Genomic DNA, 15587 nt, shown 5'->3' on the forward strand with positions numbered 1-15587 from the left:
GGCGCTCGGCGCGCTCCTGTCACGGCGGCGCGGCGGTGAGTGCCGGGCTGAGGGGAGCGGGACGGGGCCTGTAGGCCGCAAAGCGGGCCGTGTAGGCCTCAAACCGGGGCCTACAGGCCGCAAACCGCCTCCGAGGCGCCGCCCGGCCCTGAGGGGGCTCCGTGCCCGCGGTCGGGCTGTGGGAGGACGGCGGTTCGGGTTGAAGGGGCGGCGGGGTGCGGGTGAGGCCTAATTGCGGCCTGGCCGCCTCCTGAAGGGCCCTTTGAAATGGACCGGGATGGGCTGTGAGGTGTCAGAGCCCTGTGGGCCCTGAGGTGAAATTCACTCCTTTCCATTGCACTAAATGGAGCCCACCCGTATCAGCTCTATTGCTGCTTTATGTGGTGTCAGGCTGGATTTAAACCCTATGGGAAGAAGGATTTTAGCCCTGGGGTAAAATAGATCGAAACCAATGGAAATAATTGACCCCCCCCTCCTGTCCCTGCAGGTAAAATGCTGAGGAGTGTGAAGGGATTCATCTGCCGCCCTCTGAAGGTAAGTGGTGGGACAACATGGGGCTGCTGCTCCTATTACAGCTGTTCTATGAGCCTGAATGAGGGGCTGCTGCCCCTCTTGCATCTGTCCTATGAGCCAGAATAAGGTGCTGCTTCCACTATTACAGCTGTCCTATGAACCACAATGAGGGGCTGCTGCTCCTATTACAGGTGTCCTATGAACCAGAATGAGGGGCTGCCTCCCCTATTACATCTGTCCTATGAGCCACAATGAGGGGCTGCTTTCCCTATTACAGCTGTTCTATGAGCCACAATGAGGGGCTGCTTTCCCTATTACATCTGTCCTATGAACCACAATGAGGTGCTGCCTCCCCTATTACAGCTGTCCTATGAGCCTGAATGAGGTGCTGCTTCCCCTATTACAGCTGTCCTATGAGCCTGAATGAGGGGCTGCTTTCCCTATTACAGGTGTCCTATGAACCACAATGAGGGGCTGCCTCCCCTATTACAGGTGTTCTATAAGCCAGAATAAGATGCTGCTTCCACTATTACATCTGTCCTATGAGCCTGAATGAGGGGCTGCTGCCCCTATTACAGCTGTTCTATGAGCCACAATGAGGGACTGCTTTCCCTATTACATCTGTCCTATGAACCACAATGAGGGGCTGCCTCCCCTATTACAGGTGTTCTATAAGCCAGAATAAGATGCTGCTTCCACTATTACATCTGTCCTGTGAGCCTGAATGAGGGGCTGCTGCCCCTATTACAGCTGTCCTATAAGCCAGAATAAGGTGCTGCTTCCACTATTACATCTGTCCTATGAGCCACAATGAGGTGCTGCCTCCTCTATTACAGCTGTCCTATGAGCCAGAATAAGGTGCTGCTTCCCCTGTTACATCTGTCCTATGAGCCTCAATGACCGTTTATAACCATAACAAGTGTGGTTCTTCCCATCTGGTGTGAGAATGCGGTGTCTCCCTGTATGGGAAGCGAGGCAGCTTGTTTGTGTTCCTCCCTTTCTGTTTCCGTTCCTTCCTTGGTATAAATGGGAGGCAGCAAATCTGTGCCTGGGTAAGAGGGCTTGAATGGGACGACTGTTGAAAGTGCATCCCATAATGCACAGAATGCAAGAATTCACCATATTTAATACCAGTGCTTCTTTAGAAGGTGGAGAATCTGTTTGTTCTGCACTGCTTTAAAAGGTAAAAGGAAAAAGCAAAGCCTGGGCTGCAGGTGGAAGGTGAGCTTCAGGTGGGTGCATAACATTGGCTCAGCAATGCAGCAGCACTCTGCTATCAGCAAAGCTTCTTTACATTATATACAGTGTAATGAATCCATATAGCAGCAAAACGACTTCCTAGAGGTAAAGAACTGCAGCTGTTTGGTTGCTTTCTCATTAGCACTTAGTGATTAGGAACCTGTCTAAGAGGAAAATCATCACTCTATGTTTCCAGAGGGCAGGTTCTGATATCACAGTGTTGCTCATGGTAGCCTGCATCATTTCAGGAGGACCCAGCTACGTAGCATCATGTAGGAACAGCTCCACCTTACGGCACATGACTTTATGATTAATCTCCCTGCACCACGTGATGCTTTGCTGCCATTTCAGGGATCCGAGTTAAACTACAGCCCTTCCACAGATGGAAACTCGCTGTCAAATCCTCTCTGTCTTGCTTGGATCGGCTGCGTTAGGAGATGACAGAGGGATGGGAGAGCTTCAGGTGCATGTTAGGATCCTGCAGAGCTGTGCAATGAGTCCCAGAGGAGCATGATTGTGTTCCATGCAAAGCCAAGGGGAGCTCCATCCACAGAGCTTAACAGCTGCTGGCTTTTATAGCACGGGGAGCCCGACTTCTGCTGCTCTGAGATTGTCCCTTGTACAAAAGTGATTTCATTAAGCATTATTCAAGGAAATTCTTGAGCTGCACCTAAAGGAAACCACAGGCAGAGCCTGAAGTTCACCCTTGGTTAGTTTTCAGCCCTGTGGCTCTTCAGACACCCCTAGAGCAGTAACAGAGAGTGAGCAGAGCTCACACAATGTGCTTTGCTGGAGGTTTGAGGGGGTGAGAGCGTGGGATGCTCAAAGACAAGGAGAAGGGCTGTTATTCTGGGCTGGGAGTGATGTGTTTTGGTGAACAGGTGGTAATGGTTGCACGCTGTGCTCACCTATTAAATGAGCATCTTCAGGCTGTGCATTAAGTCACCTCCAGGGGTTAAGTCTAGCCCAAATGAGCCATCCTAATTGATCCTTTGTACTTCAGGAGGAAAAGAACCCCCAAGGAAGAGGAGAAGGTGGTGTTAAAAAGGTGTTGAAGTGCTGATGGAAGACCCCATCCTGTGGTTAATGCGGGTTATGGGGTAAAACCTGACCCAGCGCTTCCTTCTGAGCCCTTGTGGTGCTCAATTGAGCCCCGGAGGAGGATGGGGATGACAGCAGAATTGCATCATGCAGTGTGGAATGGAAACAGCTGTTCCTGTCTCTGACCTTCAGTTTATGACCGCCCTCATCCAGACAGACCAGCAAAACACTCACTCTGTTTATAGCCACAGCCTGCAACTGTTCCAGTCCATAACATGGAGGGTGGCTTTCAGTTTTGCTTGCTTTGGTCACAGCCTCTGGCGTATACAAATGTTTTATTCATTGACAAATGCATCTCATTTCACTCATATTTTCTTCCACCATCACATAATGAAGCGCTTGTCCTTCTGCTCCTTGCTTTCTCACTGCGTTGGCCGGGCTTCATGGGCGTGCTTTAGCACTTTGCCTATGGAGAGAAGAACTAATCAGCTTAGCAGCCTTGTTTCAGTTTCTCAGTATTGTAATGAAAGAGCCTGTATGCAGGGACACAGCCAGCAGAAACCAGCGTGGGGAGTGTAATTAGAGCTATCAAATAGCGGGCAGCTCTGCACTAATCTCTCAGTGATTGAGGTGGTTATGGATTATGAGCTTGGATTATCATCAGCGTGGGCAGAAATGTTATAGGACTGCCCTGTAACAAGGTCTGGTACAGGTATGTATCCAAGAAGATAACTTGGTTAGGGACCAGCTTGGCTCTCTGAGTGAGTGAAGTGGATGGAAATGGTTTAGAATCAAGCATGGAAAAGTGCAGTGTGGTTTTTCATCTTGAGTTTCCATTCTAATGGCAGATTCCAAGTCTAATGGCAGGGACTTTACTCTGTGCTGGTGTCTGATCCTACTTGTCTCTCCTCAGTTGGACCATGGATACGCTCTCCACACGGCAGCCAAGGATTGCTTCAGTTCAGTTCTCAGCCAGGACGTCCAGACCCCAGCAGAAAAACCAAGAGCCATTTTCTACACCAACGAGAGCGACCCGGTGAGTCACTGCTGTGGCTGCTGCCAATGAGAGGTGCCCACAGTCCAACAGTGTGTGCGTGTGTGGAGCCAGAAATGCTTCCTGGGATGGAGCTGTTTTAGGCCACAGAAAGGAAAGCGGTGATTCCCCAACTCAGAGGAAAACGGGCTGTGATCAGTATAAAACCAGACCTGAGTTTAAAACCAGACAGGGCTGATCTGCTGCCTCAAAGCTCCTGGGAACAAGTATTGATTCCTTCTCCATAGTTGCGCAGATGAAATAGACGAATATATTGTACGGGCTCAGATGTGGCTTAGCTTGTCATCAGACACCATTAATTTCAACTCCAGGGTTATTCTTCCCTGACTAACCTCCCCAAATTGGCTGTGATGGGGGGGGGGGTAAAACAGCACACCCCAGATAACCTCAGTGCAGCGTGGCTCTCCAGCAGCACAATTCCAACCTGCTACTCTTCGTCTCAAGCACAAAACGAAGTGGGATAAATGAATGGAATAAGCCTTTGAGATGCTTTTCTGCTGCTTCTGTAATTGGAGTCTTTCAGTGCTGATTCCTTGGGGGTCTCTATGGAAACAGCAGCATGCAGATGATCTCACTCACGTGGTCCCGAGCGTCTCTATAGATCTCACAGAAGGGTCCAGATGGCACGAATTGTCTCTGCTGTCCTGTGCCTACAATCCACGTTGCTGGGCAACTGGCTTTGGCATTCTGACTTTCACGTGCCTGATGTTGGGTGACGACCAGCATCTCTTCATTCCTCCGATCAGTTCCTCGATGTGCAGCTCTGCAGACTGCGTGGGGAGCGGAGCGGAGCTGCTGGATCAGCAAACCTCATCGTTTCCAACTGGGCTCCTACGTGTGTGCAGTAAAAACCCCATTAAAAATGGATTAAGAAAGCCAGAGGAAAGCTAAATTTTTAATAAGGCTTTGCTTTTATACAGCTTTCTGTTAGCAGAACTCAAGAGTGACTCAACACGGTGATGAAGGTAGGGAGCGTTTTGCAGGTGTGGCAGCTGAGAGTGGAGGAATTTGCCTGAGGTTGTGCAGGAGATGAGTGACAAAACTGGGAGTAAAACTGATGCCTGGAGCAGCGCCACGCAGCAAACACAGCTGCTGGTAGCCTGTGTCAAACCATTCCTTATTCACAGATAGGTAACAGGGAAATCATCCACCCGTGGGCTTGAAGGAAGTACATTTGAGTCTAGCAGACCGCTCTGAGGGCGGTCACAGTGCTATTAAGGTGTAGCAGTGATCAGTGAAGGATTAGATGCTTCCATCAAGCATAGGGCGCAGTGCCTATGAAACACAGCAGCTTGTGCACAAGCTCAGGTAGCCTGGAGATTTCCTATGGCAGCAATAGCACAATTCCTGCCTGACTTTACTGCGCTGGTTCTTCTGCCTGTCAGTAAACAGGTGTTTGTTTTGACTGCAGAACAGAGTCAGACTTCAGAGTGTTACCCTTTACTCTTTGCTTCCCCAGGCCAAGCACAGCGAGCAGCACGAAGGCCGCTATTACAGCGTTCCTCTGGAGGAGCTGAAGGCTGTTCTTCCACATGGGCTGCCCTATCGTTTCCAGCAGCAGGTACTTCTGCATTAAGGCACGTTTGCGTGAGTGCTTTAGAGATGCTCGTACCGAGCAGCAGCAAAGATATAACGATGGACTGAGGGTGCCATCCAGGAAAGGCCTTGGTTGGTGTCAATCAGAGACGGGCTCGCATTAGAAGAGCTGTGATGTGCTGACTCGTGGCTCCTCATTTTTGTCCTATTCTCAGATTAAGACCTTCAAGGAAGCCTGTGTCATGGTGCGAAAACCTGCTCTGGAACTTTTCACATACCTGAAAAGCACCAACTTTGCCCACCCCGTCGTCAGATACGTGATTTGTATCTTTTATCACTCAACTCGGTGGTGGAACACCAGTTAAATGCAAGCAGGTGAATGCAAGCACGTCAGGGCAGTGTTTTGCTGTATGCTGAGCACTGTGGTTTGTCCTTCAGGAGCTGCCCCATCTGTTGTTATTAAATCCACCCTGACAGGTTCCTAAAGCTGACAGCCCTCACTGTAAACCATGTTGGGTTTAGTTCCACCAAGGATTATATTGACCCAACTGAGGGAATGGGAATCACAGCTCTGAAGTACTGAGGTGGTGGGGGGGATGCAAGGAGGAGGAATTCACTGCCTTGCTTTGCTGCTGGATGGATGGAGCACCATCCTTGCTTTTCCCACCTTCGTGCTTCCTTTATTATTGCCAAGTGATTAAGAGCTGCGTGACGCCACAAAGCATTTTGTTGGAGACTTTCCTTGACAGGCAGCGTTGGAGATGGTGAAAGAGGAACTGGGAAAACCATGACGCTGTGCCACGTGGTTCACTTCTGCTCACGGCAGGGCTGGCTGGTGCTGCACATCCCGGATGGTAAGGCCGTGTCAGGTACACACACCTGGCACTGATAGGGAAGATTCTACCTCAAGACAGAGCTGTAGGACACTAAAAATGACGGCTCTGCATCACCTTTATCCTCACAGGAGGGCTTTGTCCATTAATGCTGGCAGGCTCCTCTCATAAATGCAGCAGGAGGAGGAGAAATGATGCACCCACATTGTATATTTTGGCTAAAAACAACTGCTTTCCTTTGCTCGCAGCTCATCTTTGGGTGAAGAACTGCAAGGAGCTCATGCAGTCCTCTTATAACAAGGAGAGGCTCGATCAACCTCTACAGGCGTCCTTCTGGCTCCGGAACTTCAGAACCACAAATGAGCGCTTCCTAAAGGAGGTTTGTAGGGGCTGCCAGGTTCTGGGTCACCTCTCTGGGACCACTCTGGGCTGCCTTTGTAATTACTGCGTTGATTTAATTGCCGTTGTCCTCTTATACAGATAAAAACACAACAAAAATATGTGTGGGGCAAACGAGACAGCACAGAGCAGGGCAGGCCGCTGGGAGAGGTGGTGGAGCAGGTAAGGAGCTGCCTCGCTTTGTCTCAGCTTCTATATCATAGTTGCTTTTGTAGGTGCTTCAGAAGGCTGTTAAACCTTCCCAACCCCTTTGGAAGGGCAGACAGTGCCCCAGCAATATGCATGAAGAAGGATTTGTTCCTTTTCCTCCTCTAAGGGCTTAACTCGAGTGAAGAACGCCAGCGATGTGGTTGGGGTGGTGCTGAAAGAGATCAAGCAGCAGAGCTGCCTGGGTTCATTTCGAGTCCTGGTGGCAGTGGATGGAGTCAATGCACTCTGGGGAAGGACGACGTTAAAGAAAGAAGACAAAAGCCCTGTAAGAAGAGAGTGTGTGTGTGTGTGTGTGTGTGTGCTGTGGGGGGGGACTCATTGTTTTAATTGAGAAATAACCCTGCTGTGAAGTCATACATAAACTCATGTTTGGCTCTACCAGCTCGGAGGGATGTGCAAAATACAGCCTGGGCTTCAGGCAGTTTAACTGAAGGAAGTTGTCTCAGTAAGGAAAAGATTGAGATACAGCGTGATGGCAGGGAGGGTTTGGGGGCTTCTCTGTGATGTTACTGGGGCTGAATAGGGTTAAGAGCAAAGAAGAAACGCACCTGAATGATGCACAGAAATGATGATTCCGAAGTGATTTAAAGCTGGGGGTAATGAATGGATTCTTCAGGTAGAAACCACTGACATAAAGCAGTTGTACCATCCCCTCTTATCAGGTTTCTCCAGAGGAGCTGACGTTGGTTCACAACCTGAGGAAGATGATGATGAATAACTGGGTGAGTTCTGGTCCTTCAGCTCTCAATTAAAGCTCCTGCTGAGGTGTGAAGCTGGTCCTTCAGTGAAGGAGAGCACAGTGAACTGCTCGGGGTCAGCGTCTGGCTGATGTATGGCAGCAGATGCACGTGTAGGAATGTAACAGCAGCTCACATACACAGCGATGCCTTCCTTGCATAGTTTATAACTCACTTCTTTAGATCACAGCATTTACCAACTGCTAACGATGCTGCAGTTTATGATTCGATTGAATGAAGGAGAACTTTGTGCTGTAGGGGATCAATCCCATATAGATACCATGGATCCACAAGGCAGCGTTTTGAAACTGAAGCACCTCTGAGCTGCTGCCTGGAAGTCAGGCTCATTTCACTCTGCCCCTCTGTTTCAGAGCAATGGTGCCGTTGTGACAACACTCAGCCAGACCGGTTCCCTCTTCAAGCCCAGCTCTGCCCATCTGCCCCATGAACTGCTGGGAAAGGTGAGCAGTCACAGCTTCTCCTTGATGCTGTGAGCAGTTCCAGCTTCTCCTTGATGCTGTGAGCAGTCACAGCTTCTCCTTGATGCTGTGAGCAGTTACAGCCTCTCCTTGTTGCTGTGAGCAGTTCCAGCTTCTCCTTGATGCTGTGAGCAGTTACAGCCTCTCCTTGATGCTGGACTTGGTTTGGAGCTGCACTCAGCCCCAAGGCTGCAGTCTCTGCTCTCCTCTTTTGTGTTGCTCCATCTCACTTCGTTCCCTTTGGACTTGCAGGAGGGTTTCGATGCTCTGGATCCCTTTGTCCCCATCCTCGTTCCCAATTACACAGAGCTCGAGTTTGAGAGCTGTTACCGTTACTACCTGCACTGCCGATGGCTGCAGCACGAGAAGGGTGAGTCCCTGCCGGGCTGGGGGCTGTAATCCTTGTTCTCCTCCTGCTCCTTCTCAACCCTTCTCTGTTCCTTCTCAACCCGTTCTTCTCTTTCAGCCCGCACGGAGGACGGCAAAGAGGAGCTGCGCTTCCTGAGCGGCAGCAACCCATGGCAGCTGGAGCGGCTGGTGGCGCCGCTGTAGGGAATAAAAGCTCCTTTTATTATAAAATCATATTATTATAAAAGCTCCTGGCAATAACACACGTGTGTCATTGGGGGGGGCGGGGTCTCGGGGAGGGGGTGGAGCCCCATAGAGGGGGGGAAGGGTCTCGGGGAGGGGGTGGAGCCCCATAGAGGGGGGGGAAGGGTCTGGGGGAGGGGGTGGAGCCCCATAGAGGGGGGGAAGGGTCTCGGGGACGGGGTGGAGCCCTATAGAGGGGGGGGAAGGGTCTCGGGGAGGGGGTGGAGCCCCATAGAGGGGGGGGGAAGGGTCTCGGGGAGGGGTGGAGCCCCATAGAGGGGGGGAAGGGTCTCGGGGAGGGGGTGGAGCCCCATAGAGGGGGGGGAGGGTCTCGGGGAGGGGGTGGAGCCCCATAGAGGGGGGGGGAAGGGTCTCGGGGAGGGGTGGAGCCCCATAGAGGGGGGGGAGGGTCTCGGGGAGGGGGTGGAGCCCCATAGAGGGGGGGGAGGGTCTCGGGGAGGGGGTGGAGCCCCATAGAGGGGGGGGGGGAAGGGTCTCGGGGAGAGGGTGGAGCCCCATAGAGGAGGGGGAAGGGTCTCGGGGAGGGGAGGGGCGATTCCGTCACGCGTTTTCCGGTCACGCCGCCAATGAGCGGAACGCGGAGCGATGGCGGGGGAGGCGGTGACGCTGCAGCTCGGGCACTACGCGGGTTGTGTGGGCGCCCACTGGTGGGGGCTGCAGGTCGGGCCCAGCGGATGGGGCTGGGGGGGGTCGTGGGAGCTCCGTTCTTATCTCTTACCTCTCCCCCCCCCCCTTACCCCATAGCGCTGCCCCCCGCCGGACACCGAGCTGAACCATGCGGTGCTGCTGCGCTCCGGGCGGTCGGGCTGCACGCCGCGTCTCATCGCGTTGGAGCTCAAAGGTACCGGGGGGGTCGGCGGACCCTCCCCATCCGGTGACCCCCCCCCCACACCCGGTGACCGCCGTGTCTCACTACTGCAGGCGGTGTGGGCTCACTGCGGAGCGGCGGGGCCGGCCCGGAGCCGCTGTCGGCCTGGTGAGTATCGGGGTTGGAGTTGGGGGGCTGTACGGGGGGCTCCGCTGTCAGCTGCAGCCGCTGCTCGTTGTTTGCAGGCGGGGGGATGTGGACAACTACGCGGAACCGGTAACGGGAACAGCACGGCAGGAGGTGAGAGAATGGAGGGCGGAGGGAGCGTCCATCCATCCTCATCCATCCATCCATAACAGCCCCTGCTGGGCTCTTTCTTTAGGGAGATGCTCCAGGTGATACAGGCAGCAGCTCCGGTGCTTCTGTTCAAGGTGTGTGTGCCTCTATTTCATGCTTTGCACCGTCTCTGTGGCTTCAATTCACCTGCTGAAGATGGAACTCTGTGCCCTTCTTCCATCTCCTCGCATGGAGGAGGGAGAGAAGAAGCTCTTCTTTCTCTTCCACTCTCAGTATCCCCTTGAATGGAGAAGTCCTTCTTGGTGATTCCTTCTCTCTCCAGCCCCAGGCAGCAGCACTCGGCTCTGGTCTGATTATCTCAGTGTTCAGCTGCACCCCAGGAGCGTTTATATCCTCCAACAATACAACCACGATGGGTACGTGTACAGCCAGATCCATCATCCAGAGCAGGATCTTCACTTTGCCTTCATGTGAATATACAAAAAGGAGCAGAATAAGAGCTCATCCTGCTTTTATTTTTGTGTATATAGGGATGCTGGTCGTCTAGAAGCCTTTGGGCAAGGAGAAAAGCTCCTGCAAGATGCTGCCTGCGTGGAGGAGGTGGAAGATCGCCTGCATTTCTATGCTGAGGAGTGCGATTACCTGCAGGTGTGACAGCACAGTCCAGCCTCCCTGCTTCATTTTCCTTTGCTTTAACAATTAGCAGCAGTTCACAGCCCAGCCCTCGCTTTGCACAGGGATTTCAGGTGCTCTGTGACCTCCACGATGGATTCTCTGGAGTTGGTGCCAAAGTGACGGAGCTGCTGCACGATGAGTATTCAAGAAAAGGAATCCTGACCTGGGGCTTGACTCCGGTCACTCATAATAAAGGAGTAAGTAAAAGGGGGAAAAAAACCCACAATAAACAGGTGAAGCTACTCTGTGCAATCGAATTACATTCATTCTTTGTGTCCTTTCTCCCCCCAGGATCCTCAGAAGAACTTCTACAGGGTGCTGAACACGGCCCTCGGCATCGTGCACCTCTCTGCTCACAGCTCCCTGTTCTGCCCCCTGTCACTCAGCAGCAGTTTAGGAATCAAACCTCAACCTCCCATTGCGTTCCCCTACATAAACTACGACGTACGTCCCGTGCTACATCTCACCTAAGAGCAGCAGAAATAGCATTAACGTTATATAACGTTATAAGCATGTTTCAGGGATGTATTTGACAGGGGTTTGCTCAGCTTTTCCCCCTTGTTAGCAGAGCCTGATCTGCTGACTTATCGCTCCTGTATTTTCTATCCAAGTTCATTGATTTTTATACACGTTACTTAAGGAACAGAAGAACTGACCTCATTCTTTAACTCTTCCATTTACCCTTTCTGCAGGCATCTCTCAACTACCACAGCAGTGCAGTTCTGGCAGCAGCACTCGATACCCTCACGGTTCCATATCGCCTCTGTTCCTCTCGAGGCTCCATGATGCACCTTGCTGAGATGCTCAATTTCTCTGGGAGAAAAGTAAGGGCTGTGAGCACAGCAACCTCAGCCTCCTTCATCTCTACAGGACCTACAGATGGGGAGCGTGATGCAGAGCCTGAGTTATCACCTCTTTCCACTCAGGTTGTGGCTGCGTGGGCTGCAGTTCCCTTCCCCGCTGTGCGTGGCCACTCGCTCCCAGATGTTTTATGTGCACACCAGCAAGACGTGCCCTGGAAGCTTCTGTCCTCGTGTAGGGAGCAAAAGGTCAGCCGCTGTTTTGCTCAGTCTGTTGTGCTAAGAGGAGTTTGCAAAGAAAGCCCCGCCAGGTAACGACTATTTGAACTACGCCTTCCATCAGCAGTATGGCGCTTCTGTCAGAGATAATCTCTTATAGCTATCAGGAGATTCAGTTGGATTCAGGGCCCAGTGATCCCATTTGCTATCAGCTGCATAGCAGAGCAGTTAAACAGCAGCTGAATCACCAATATCTTCATTTAAGTCCTTCTGAAAACCATGAATTTGTTCCCATTCAGCTGCCCAGGACAGCAGCCGCCTTCTCCATTCCATGCCTGTGAGACATCTGAGCAGGTGCTGCAGTGTTATTTACACACTGTGTTTCCTGGGGCGTTCAGGTTGGTAAGAGGTTCCTTAGGGAACACTGCATGGGGATGGAACACACTGCATGGGGATGGAACACACTGCATGGGGACGGAACACACTGCATGGGGAGGGAACACACTGCATGGGGAGGGAACACACTGCATGGGGAGGGAACACACTGCATGGGGAGGGAACACACTGCATGGGGAGGGAACACACTGCATGGGGAGGGAACACACTGCATGGGGAGGGAACACACTGCATGGGGAGGGAACACACTGCATGGGGAGGGAACACACTGCATGGGGAGGGAACACACTGCATGGGGAGGGAACACACTGCATGGGGAGGGAACACACTGCATGGGGAGGGAACACACTGCATGGGGAGGGAACACACTGCATGGGGAGGGAACACACTGCATGGGGAGGGAACACACTGCATGGGGAGGGAACACACTGCATGGGGAGGGAACACACTGCATGGGGAGGGAACACACTGCATGGGGAGGGAACACACTGCATGGGGAGGGAACACACTGCATGGGGAGGGAACACACTGCATGGGGAGGGAACACACTGCATGGGGAGGGAACACACTGCATGGGGAGGGAACACACTGCATGGGGAGGGAACACACTGCATGGGGAGGGAACACACTGCATGGGGAGGGAACACACTGCATGGGGAGGGAACACACTGCATGGGGAGGGAACACACTGCATGGGGAGGGAACACACTGCATGGGGAGGGAACACACTGCATGGGGAGGGAACACACTGCATGGGGAGGGAACACACTGCATGGGGAGGGAACACACTGCATGGGGAGGGAACACACTGCATGGGGAGGGAACACACTGCATGGGGAGGGAACACACTGCATGGGGAGGGAACACACTGCATGGGGAGGGAACACACTGCATGGGGAGGGAACACACTGCATGGGGAGGGAACACACTGCATGGGGAGGGAACACACTGCATGGGGAGGGAACACACTGCATGGGGAGGGAACACACTGCATGGGGAGGGAACACACTGCATGGGGAGGGAACACACTGCATGGGGAGGGAACACACTGCATGGGGAGGGAACACACTGCATGGGGAGGGAACACACTGCATGGGGAGGGAACACACTGCATGGGGAGGGAACACACTGCATGGGGAGGGAACACACTGCATGGGGAGGGAACACACTGCATGGGGAGGGAACACACTGCATGGGGAGGGAACACACTGCATGGGGAGGGAACACACTGCATGGGGAGGGAACACACTGCATGGGGAGGGAACACACTGCATGGGGAGGGAACACACTGCATGGGGAGGGAACACACTGCATGGGGAGGGAACACACTGCATGGGGAGGGAACACACTGCATGGGGAGGGAACACACTGCATGGGGAGGGAACACACTGCATGGGAGTGGAACACACTGCATGGGAGTGGAACACACTGCATGGGAGTGGAACACACTGCATGGGAGTGGAACACACTGCATGGGAGTGGAACACACTGCATGGGGATGGAACACACTACATGGGAATGGAACACACTACATGGGAATGGAACACACTACATGGGAATGGAACACACTACATGGGAATGGAACACACTACATGGGAATGGAACACACTACATGGGAATGGAACACACTACATGGGAATGGAACACACTACATGGGAATGGAACACACTACATGGGAATGGAACACACTACATGGGAATGGAACACAGAGTTTGGGGTAATTCCATTCAACTTCTTCCTCCTGGCAGTGCATCCCATGTTCTTAAGGAGCCCTGCGTTACTCTACCTCCATATCCCTGCTTTTTTTCTCCTCTTCTGAGCAAACAAGGCTTCCTCCCAGATGATCTTTCCAATTACTCTATAGCAGGTAACGTGGAAAGGACTAACAAAGGTAAAAGATCCCTGAACTTGTAGGGCAGAGAATGAACAGCGAGCTCTGAGTGCCAGTCAAACACTCGCTGAATCTGCTCGCACTGTGGAGCAGAACTGATAAACCCAAAGTTTGGATTACTGTGTTTAAACATAGATGTTTTCTCTCCTGTTTTCCAGCTGTTGAAAGCATCCCTGTGCTGACATCGCTGCAGTCCTCGCCAGCTCTGCGCACGCTCCTGAGTGATCTCTGCAAGGACCTACAAAAGTTGGGCACCCGGCGCTGCGCCAGCTTCTTTGCTGCAGGAGTTGAAGAGGATGATTTCCACGAGGCCTTCCAGGAGCTGAAAACTCTGTCACAGTGCTACCAAATGGGTTTTGAAGCTGGTGACTCTGAGGATGAAAGCGACTCGGACTGATGGAGTTTTATTATAGGGGGGGTTCTTAAATAGTGCTTTCAAAATAAAGGGAACAGTTCTGAAAATGGCCCAACTGCGACTTCCTTTTTATTTTAGACTATTAAAAGGCTGGTTTGAGTTACTTGTGTTCTCAAGGAGGAAAGGTGCTTTGCTTCACTTCGCACCCAACTCAGGCAGCTTTAGAGTAAGACCACACAATAAATACCATCTGAATTCTCCTAACTTTCCCATATACAATCAACACAAGGGAAACAAATGTACAAAAAAAACCTCTTGTGTTCCACGTGAAAACAGACATCTTATGATACAATATTTACACACAAAAGGTAGAATGGCCCAAATCTTTACCGCGGATAGAACCATCACTTCTATCGTCCTGCTTCTGAAACGCCTCAAACTGATTCTAAAGGAGGATATTCCTCTTTGTTCCCTTAGTTCAGTGCAGATGGAAAAGTGCTGCTTGGCAGAAATTTAAGTGATCCAAAAAACCAAACAAGAAAGGTGCCACCAAATACCTGCAGAAGCATTTTTCCTCTCCCTGCCCAGCAGCAAACAGCTCTCCTGCTGCAGTCAGCAGCATTTCCAACCAGGATAAGCCTCAGTCGTCAGGTTCGTCCTCAGAAAGCAGAAGGTCTTTGTCTGACAGCTGGTCTGCATTGCTGGTGCTTGTTGCGTCCTCCTCATCTTCTGAGCTCCCATCACAGGATGTGTGGAACAGCTTCATCAGTTCCCTGAACCGGTGGGATACCTGAGGGAGAAGGGAAAGCCAAGGTGAGCAGGGGCCTGAAAGGTGATAGGAAAAAGGAGTTTCAAGTAGGAATATCATGTTATGAAGGTCAGGTTTCATTTGTATATTTTGAAGTATAAAAATATGATGAGATTTTACACCAGGCTCATTCCTAAAGGGAAATTAAAATGAGAGCACAGGGGGCTGCACTGTTGTGGATTCTTTGATGCAGCATCACATTGAAAATTCAGTTTGGGCTGCGTGTACAACAGCAGCTCCACAGCCCTCCTTCCTTCCCAACCCCTTTCCCTGTTCAAACACAAACATTTCCACACCACCCTTACCTCAGCAGCTGTCTTGTTCCCCAGTTTCTGTGAGATGGCCTGGAAGGTTTCCACGTGGGCTCCTTTCTCCTGGCAGGTGGTGAGGATGACTCTGTCTGCCTCCCTGTGAAGCAGCAGGATGGTTATCAGAGCAGCCAAAGCCATGAGCTAAAAGTGCCGCTGCCACCACAAACCTAAGAGCTCCATCCCTGAGTGAAGACCAAACTTCCCAACCTCAACACAGTGCAGCAGACCCAGTTTCTTCACTGCTACCACCACTGCCAGTCAGAGGAAACCTCTCTGTGTAGAACTTGTTACCCTGTTTTTAATCTTTTTGTAGGGAAAAAAGGTTTTTTCCCCCTCTCCCCAGCTTGGAGTACTGCAGCAATTACACTGCCACA

The 15587-nt window shown here is 51.9% G+C and overlaps 3 protein-coding genes and 1 long non-coding RNA gene across 18 annotated transcripts in view; 2 read left to right on the plus strand and 2 right to left on the minus strand.

Moving 5' to 3' along the window:
- On the plus strand, nt 1-8636 carry DAP3 (death associated protein 3). Of its 5 annotated transcripts, none has more exons than XM_085524567.1 (13): nt 1-314; nt 488-534; nt 3707-3829; nt 5307-5408; nt 5599-5707; nt 6145-6237; nt 6465-6595; nt 6697-6777; nt 6932-7090; nt 7488-7547; nt 7934-8023; nt 8294-8411; nt 8508-8636. In XM_085524567.1, exons 2-13 carry the CDS (start codon nt 493-495, stop codon nt 8591-8593), a joined length of 1194 nt encoding a protein of 397 aa, XP_085380693.1. In that variant the 5' UTR covers nt 1-314; nt 488-492; the 3' UTR covers nt 8594-8636. The 5 variants fall into 5 exon arrangements, with proteins under 5 accessions (XP_085380693.1, XP_085380694.1, XP_032305118.2 ...); XM_085524568.1 differs by having other exon boundaries at nt 1-289; XM_032449227.2 differs by having other exon boundaries at nt 1-221.
- On the minus strand, nt 3112-7513 carry LOC116654415 (uncharacterized). The gene is made up of 2 exons (XR_014937493.1): nt 7374-7513; nt 3112-3259 (listed from the first exon to the last, which is right to left on the minus strand). It is a non-coding gene; the product is annotated as an uncharacterized LOC116654415 (long non-coding RNA).
- The window catches only part of GON4L (gon-4 like), a 26093-nt gene continuing 18961 nt past the window's right edge, over nt 8456-15587 (minus strand). For 4 of the 7 annotated variants that reach the window (XR_001559486.2, XM_085524563.1, XM_085524562.1 and 1 more), the window contains 2 exons: nt 15208-15310; nt 14196-14884 (listed from right to left, as the gene is read on the minus strand). Coding sequence is in view for 3 of the 7 variants with exons in the window: in XM_085524563.1 (XP_085380689.1) it covers nt 14735-14884; nt 15208-15310 (253 nt within the window). In the remaining 4 variants the exon portion in view is untranslated. Of the gene's footprint in view, nt 8588-10075; nt 10223-11170; nt 11307-14195; nt 14885-15207; nt 15311-15587 lie in introns of those variants that run through there. The other 3 variants (XR_014937490.1, XR_014937491.1, XR_014937489.1) reach the window with 3 other exon arrangements.
- Nucleotides 9196-14201, plus strand: MSTO1 (misato mitochondrial distribution and morphology regulator 1). 5 transcript variants are annotated; one of them, XR_014937492.1, is made up of 14 exons: nt 9222-9313; nt 9398-9494; nt 9575-9629; nt 9707-9761; nt 9844-9892; nt 10081-10174; nt 10289-10406; nt 10496-10630; nt 10725-10877; nt 11126-11257; nt 11360-11482; nt 11752-11850; nt 13597-13715; nt 13898-14201. XR_014937492.1 is itself a non-coding variant. In XM_015884580.3 (14 exons), exons 1-14 carry the CDS (start codon nt 9239-9241, stop codon nt 14134-14136), a joined length of 1629 nt encoding a protein of 542 aa, XP_015740066.2. In that variant the 5' UTR covers nt 9222-9238; the 3' UTR covers nt 14137-14201. The 5 variants fall into 5 exon arrangements, 4 of the variants coding, with proteins under 4 accessions (XP_085380690.1, XP_085380691.1, XP_015740066.2 ...); XM_015884580.3 differs by having other exon boundaries at nt 11360-11544; nt 13597-13739; XM_015884581.3 differs by having other exon boundaries at nt 11360-11544.

This window comes from Coturnix japonica, chromosome 27 (assembly GCF_054131305.1).
Source record: "Coturnix japonica strain WE chromosome 27, WE-NBRP24, whole genome shotgun sequence".
In the NCBI taxonomy this organism is placed as follows: domain Eukaryota; kingdom Metazoa; phylum Chordata; class Aves; order Galliformes; family Phasianidae; genus Coturnix; species Coturnix japonica.